The following is a 7,081-nucleotide window of genomic DNA, read 5'->3' as shown; positions in this document are numbered from 1 at the left end:
TAATCTAGGACCCTCTTAGCTGGCAAACATTCGCTGTGCAGGAGTGGCATTTCGAACGATTTCGTTGACAATTTTAGCTGTGAGGGGATGACAACTTCTTCAGAACAATACGACGGTTTCACAAGAAAGCATTTTCGTTTAAAACTGCCACCGTTTGATCTCGCGAAGCAACTAAAACTGTCAGGAAAAAGGCGTTCGCTTTCCATCCCCTTACAGCTGACGTTTGCCAAATAACATCACCGTAATTCTAAGGGTTCATACATAGTTATATTCTTCTTTCTAATCTAAAGGAAAAGGACAACGTTCCTGTCGGTTTTGGCCAAGGGTCGGCAGTCTTCATCTTTGACGATGGACGCATTTCTTAACCTAAAGAGAAGGCAAACGCTTCTTCTTTACTTCTCTCACCTCTCCTTGGGCACACCCTTGTTTTGGCGGCAGTTCCTTCGAACGCACGTCCTCGTTGCACATAATGTGCGAAGTCAGCCAGGGATCCAACCAACAGCAACCCTGCTGGCCGGCCGACCTAGACAGACACATCACATTACCTGGCCCCGCCGGCAAATTCATCCAACCGACCACAGCACGCCCCGCATCGGGCGCAACCGGGAACGAACCCGCTTTCCGTCCCCTTCCCCGTGTCCTATTTGGCGTTCCTTCCGTTTCGTTCGCTGCCGCGTTCCACTCTCTCTCCCCACCCTTTCCTTTCCTCCCTCCCACCACCAAATTCCCAGGCGATTTGATCCTCCCCCCGCGCGGCGCCAACCCGCTAATGCGCTTGGGCCCGCCCCGTCGGCGAGATCGGCGCCGGCGCCCCCGTCCCATTTGCCGCGCCGACCTCACCGCCGGCGAGGCGAGGCGGGGCGGGCCCCACTTGCTCGGCCGCCGGCGCGCTCGCTCGGCGGGGAGGCGGTCCCGCGCTGATTGAACCCTCGGTGAGGAGCCCTAGCTTGATTTGATTTTCGTACTGTAGGAGTGGTACACATCGCTGAGGCGTCCTGTTCTGTTCTGTTATTGGGAGGATCTTTTCGAGATTTTTTTTGTGGCTGTCAGCTATCGAATCCAGCTGAGCTAATTTGATTACTAGTTCTTCTTCGGCCCAAAATACCGACCGCCTATGAACATTGCACACAGCGATTTTTTATTTTTTGCAGTTCATTTCGACTTCTCTTGTCTGTTTTGTTGGGGGGATGGTAGAGAGATCACAGATGTTCACCCTGTTTTCTTATTCATGGCAGCTACGCTTTGCTCGAGAAGGAGCGGAGCCAGGGTCGGTCTACGTTAGGGGAAACCACTGCCTTTGTCTTAAAGAGAAGAGATGAATGAATAGTTCGGCATTTCAAGATATAGCAATTAGCTCCAGTCCTCCGCTGTTGAAGGAGGAGGAGGAGCTTACAGCGCAACCACCATTGCTTTGTCTTGCTTCAGATGAACAGCCAAGTTGGTCCCAACCACAAGAACTTGAATGTGGTCTATCAGGATCTCACCACGATTCTTGGTCTTGGCAGGTTTGACTCTGGGAACCTTACTGCAGGTTTGCCTCTGAAATGTGATATGGATCCGGCAAATTTGGTGCGCACGAGGACCATACGCTCTGAGAATGGACTCAAACCAGCTGAGTATTCAAGTGACAGTCTACAAGATATGTCTTCTCCCTGCGAAAGCCCACATGCTGGAAAAGTCAAGTTCATGTGTAGCTTTGGTGGGAAAATCCTCCCTAGGCCTAGTGACGGGGTGCTCAGATATGTAGGTGGGGAAACACGTCTCATATCGATACCCAGAAACTTCTCATGGAAGGAGCTTGTGCATAAAACCCTCTCGCTCTACAACCAGCCTCATACCATCAAGTATCAGCTTCCTGATGAGGACCTTGATGCTCTGATTTCTCTTTCATGTGAAGAGGATCTTCAGAATATGATGGAAGAATACTACAGTCTTGAAAAGGCCAATGGCTCACCGAGACTTCGGATGTTTCTTGTCTCCCCAAATGATTGTGAGGAGACATCGTTAAGTGCAAGAAGTTTAGAAAGTGAGCCAGAATATCATTTTGTTGTTGCTGTGAACAATCTCTCACAACTGAAGCAGAGCACCAGCGGCAACAATTTGGTGAGCCAGTTGAGCCAACAGTTGGATAGTTCCCTACTCCCCTGCAGAGACTCAACTGCATGTCAAACAGATATAGAAAGTGGAGGTAAAGCTTTGGCTGGAACAGCCTTAAACGAGTCTTCCTCTCAGTTTTTTCTTGCTCCATACTCACAACAAATGGTGGCTGAGTCAGCAGCAACTTCCTCCCCAGGCTTAAATCGACAGAGGATGTCTTTGAATCAGTCTAGGCTGCGGATGTCTGCAGACAAACTAACAACGCATCAAGAACATGAACACAAATATGAAGTTATCAATGGATCACATTTGAAAACCATGCTTCCAGACCATCAAGATAAGACTCAAAGCGATGCAGACACAGGTGTTGGAACTGGATCAACCATGCACAATATTCAAATTCAAAGGCAGGCAAAAGATTTGGGTATACCTCGAAACGAGAGTTACGTGAGTTCACATACAAGCTATGATAAGTCTACTCCGATGGAAATGCCCTTCTATTCTGAAAAGGTGTGCGTGCATCCGGAGGCTGCTAGTTGGCTATCTGGTATGCATGAATACACTGGTCAAATTCATGGCATGCCGCATGCCTTCTCTGATCCTTTACTAAATGATCGCACTGAACAACCTGCATCCAATTTGTCTTTAACTTTTGATTCCTACATACCCCCTTCATTTTCCCAGACAATGTGTCAAGCTAATGCACTGGAGAGAACAATAAGCGGGACTAGGCCAGATCTTCTATGTGCTAAGCCACCTCAGATTGCTCGTGTGGATGAACCTAATTACCTTGTTTCTAGTCATACTGACCAGCGGTATGATCAAGGAGTTCCTGGTGGAGCCAGTTTTGAGGCAGCTGTATATTACCAACAAGACAGTTTGTCTAGTAATATGGTGCAAACAGGTCATGATAGTGGTCCTGTTGTTCAACAGAGGAAGATTTATCATCCGGAGAACAGTGCCGGTCCAAGTGTTGCTCCCCAGTGCACTTTTGTTGACACGAGGTTCACTTTGCACCAGACACCGTGTGCAAGGTTGTCCTCAGGTGAGTTGGATGCTCTAGAAAGCTCAGGTTTGACGTCAATGCATGCTACTGATAATTCTCATTCACGCTTTCTTCATGGATTCCCTAATGGATCTCAAACAGCGAATTCAGATCGTGGATCTCATGTAGAGAAAATGAACTCAGGGCGTGTCTCTACAGATTATGGAACAGCTGGCTGTGTGCATGGTAATGATAAAGTTGCTCCTGGACCCCATATACTGTTGCCTATTGACCCTTTTGAAGCTTTTGCGCCACAAAGATCAGTAGCAAATGGAGCATCCCCTGTGTATCAAAATGAAAATTACGACCAGTTTTTGGTGCACAGCTCTGGTTTGGCTACCTCTTCGCCTATTGGACTAAGTAATGCTGATCTGACCGGAAACATGTTTAACAATGGCACCTTCAAGGATGGTCTTTCACAGAGAGATGTTCCTGTTTTTAATCAGCACAATATCATCTGCAGTGATGTAGGAGTAATTGGATTTGATCGTGCAACCATCAATAATGAGGACATGAATCTGAGGGGCAGAATGCATAATGATTTTCAAATGGAGGCACATGTTATAGTTGAGGATGTGACTGATAATATGCCTTCAAGCATTCCGTCATCCAGACCAATTCCTCAGGTTGAAATAGCAGCTGAAGAACAGCACCATGCAATTAATTCATCGGAGAAGGATGATGATGCTAAGAGCGATGGGCCAGAGTTAGCTAATGAGGTATAACCTATCCTATATATTTAGCATGCTATTCATGCCTAAAGAATGGTTGAGCATATTGTGTTTTTCATTCCAAATGTTAGGACCATGGTAATAAAGCAGCTGCAGATGGCACCATTAGTGATGCTGAGATTGCCGAACTTGAAGCCAGCATGTATGGCTTGCAGGTGCAGTTCTAGCACTCTAAATTTGTTTAGTAATTATAGTTTTCTTCCAGCTAAGATGTCTATTTGTTTCATAAAAGAACATCTCCATAGTGGATTTGTCTATAATAAGCAAGTCATAACAGCATTGGATTGTTCTGACTTTTGTATGGTCAGATCATAAGAAATGCTGACCTCGAGGAGCTACGTGAACTGGGATCTGGCACGTTTGGAACTGTTTACCATGGAAAATGGCGAGGAAGTGATGTTGCTATCAAACGTATCAAGAAAAGCTGTTTCGCTGGGAGATCATCTGAACAAGAGAAACTTGTGAGTAATCGTATATCCATTACTCCTTTCTAGTCATTTAGGAAATTCAGCAACAACCAACCTACCACAAATCCAAAATGTAGGCCCTTTTAGCCTTTCAATTTTGTCCAAAATTTAGGTCTTTCTATACTGCACTTCTGCTTATGCTGTTCCTATTCAGCCCCTCGTTAATTTCATCAAGAATTGGCTTTGTAACTCTATTTGGAGGAAATAAGAAAAATACGCAGAAATAGATGAACGGCAGCATTTTCATTTTATCAGATCCTTAATTCTTGTGCCCAACTCTATAAAAGACCTACATTTTGGGTCAGAGGTAGTAGTACCTAACACAATCTTGTTGGTTATAAAAGTAGGGTTTGTGCATGTGAAGCATGATTGCTTTCCTTGTTGCTGCATGTTTAAGCAGCCTGACTAGTAATCGAAATTTTGAAATTGAAACATGGTTGATAGAAGACATTCATATTATCTTCATTAGATATAAATGCCAACTTGCATTTTTGTACAGACCAAAGACTTTTGGAGGGAGGCGCAAATTCTTTCAAAGCTGCATCATCCAAATGTTGTTGCTTTCTATGGTGTGGTTCCTGATGGAACTGGAGGAACATTAGCAACTGTGGCAGAATTTATGGTGAATGGTTCACTAAGGAATGTTCTTCTAAGGAAGGATAGGTGAGTTTTGTATGTTTCTGTTCGGTGTTTTCCACTCTGCACAATGTTGTTGTTATGTCACTATTTACTAGATCTCAGCAGATCGCTTGATCTTCGGAAAAAGCTCATCATTGCAATGGATGCTGCATTTGGGATGGAATATCTGCACTCGAAAAGCATAGTCCATTTTGATTTGAAATGCGACAATTTACTTGTTAATTTGAGAGATCCTCAGAGGCCAATCTGCAAGGTAGTTTTAGATCCACGTGAGGTGCTGGGGTGTGTTATCAGATAGCAGCAGCCTTGTCTTCCCTTTAGTTCTGATGTCATGGACCTTTCCATTAGTAATGTGTAACTATTCTCAGGTTGGAGACTTTGGATTATCGAGAATTAAGCGCAACACTTTGGTTTCTGGTGGTGTACGGGGCACCCTTCCGTGGATGGCACCGGAGCTGTTGAACGGTAGCAGCAGCAAAGTGTCTGAGAAGGTAACACCTTTCATCAGACTCCACATCATCATTTGCATGTGCAACCATCATTTGCCTGATATGTATCTATTGACACATGTAGGTGGACGTGTTCTCTTTCGGGATAGCATTATGGGAAATCTTGACCGGTGAGGAACCATACGCAAATATGCATTGCGGCGCTATCATAGGTAATACTTATAACCATGTCTTGTTTTTATTACGATTCAGTATTGACTAATTGTCGAAGCACAGAATCCTTTGTCAATTCGTGCCCCCATATCATCTAATAGTCAGTCAGCATTGAATCCTCAAAGTAACTTTGCATACTTTAATTGTGAGAAGGGGGTATCGTCAACAACTCTCTCCGGCCTCCAGTACCTGAAACCTGTGACCCCGAATGGCGAATACTGATGGAGCAATGTTGGTCGGCCAATCCCGATATCCGCCCCTCATTCACTGAGGTCACGGATAGGTTACGAGCCATGTCAGCGATGCTTCAGTCAAGGGCACAGGCCCCAGGAAGCTGATGAAGCTTACATGCCATCAACCAGCAAAAGATAGCTGGCTGATCCCACGGGCTCCTTTTGTGCATAGACGAGTATATAGCATACCTGTATTTATGGTCACACTGTATTCTGTTTGATGTATCTATGCTTATTTTTTTGACTATTTTATAGGGTTTCTGAAGTATGTATGTATCTGAGTTAACATGTACCGCAGGCTTTTGTAGCGTCGGTCACGTTTCTTGCAATTTTTTGTGTAGTTTGCGAAACTTGTGATGGTCTACCAGACCACTCAAGCTTCTATTTTTGGGGCTTTGGTTGTAAAAGTATGAGCATTGTAATTATATAGCAGATGAACTGGCAAAAAACATACTGCCACTTTTGAACCTTTATAAATTTAGAAATAAAGTCGAGGTTTTTGCTTAACTGATCAAGAGGTAATTGCACTTCTAGTATAGAATCTTGTTCTACAAGTTTAGTTTAGTTACATCAATTCGCATAAGGAACGGACCAGTACACAAACTTTGCTTTTTTTTTCTTTGCAGGGAACATAAACTTTGTTAGAGCATTTACAACAATAGTTGCCTAATATGTATAGTTATTATGCCGATCAAGCACGGGTAGCCTGGCATGGCATATGAGGTCGCCATCAAGTATGTGGCAGTTTAGGTTCTTTTAGTTCACCCTGCGAAATATCATTGGGCTTCATGTAAAAATTATTCAAGTTTGAATGAAATTCATTCTATTTGTTTAAATTTACATCAAATTTGTTTATTTTTGTTAAATTCCATTCAAAATGTGACGGTGCATTTATGGTTCAGTTTGGATGGCCAGCTCTTGCACAGACTGGTCCTCACTGGACGGATAGCCTGATTCGGGAGTCAAGGTTGGAGATGCTCTTAGGGAATCTCCAACAGCAACCCACAAATTTTCTCCTGTATCCGTTCGCGCACAGGCGGACCAGTCCGTGGACACGAATGCAGGAGGCTGCCATCCAACTGTAGTCGCATATATTTTGACATCAATTCAAACTAATCGGACGAAATTCGTTCAAACACAGCCGGATTTCATATAAACATGATGGATTTCATTACATGTCCAACTCTGGAGGTATAGTTAATTAACC

The 7,081-nt window shown here is 44.2% G+C and overlaps 1 protein-coding gene across 2 annotated transcripts; it reads left to right on the top strand.

The window, feature by feature from the left end:
* Window positions 1–592: 592 nt before the first annotated feature.
* On the top strand, window positions 593–6,389 carry LOC119299384. 2 transcript variants are annotated; one of them, XM_037576614.1, is made up of 9 exons: window positions 601–932; window positions 1,236–3,861; window positions 3,945–4,028; window positions 4,182–4,334; window positions 4,840–5,003; window positions 5,085–5,232; window positions 5,348–5,470; window positions 5,553–5,640; window positions 5,795–6,389. In XM_037576614.1, the coding sequence occupies exons 2-9, from the start codon at window positions 1,426–1,428 to the stop codon at window positions 5,977–5,979; spliced, it is 3,381 nt and encodes a 1,126-aa protein (XP_037432511.1). In that variant the 5' UTR covers window positions 601–932; window positions 1,236–1,425; the 3' UTR covers window positions 5,980–6,389. The 2 variants fall into 2 exon arrangements, 1 of the variants encoding a protein (XP_037432511.1); XR_005146194.1 differs by lacking the exon at window positions 5,085–5,232 and having other exon boundaries at window positions 593–932; window positions 5,795–5,848.
* Window positions 6,390–7,081: the final 692 nt, after the last annotated feature.

This window comes from Triticum dicoccoides, chromosome 5A (assembly GCF_002162155.2).
Source record: "Triticum dicoccoides isolate Atlit2015 ecotype Zavitan chromosome 5A, WEW_v2.0, whole genome shotgun sequence".
NCBI classification, from domain to species: Eukaryota; Viridiplantae; Streptophyta; class Magnoliopsida; order Poales; family Poaceae; genus Triticum; species Triticum dicoccoides.
This window is presented reverse-complemented; position numbering and strand designations above follow the sequence as displayed.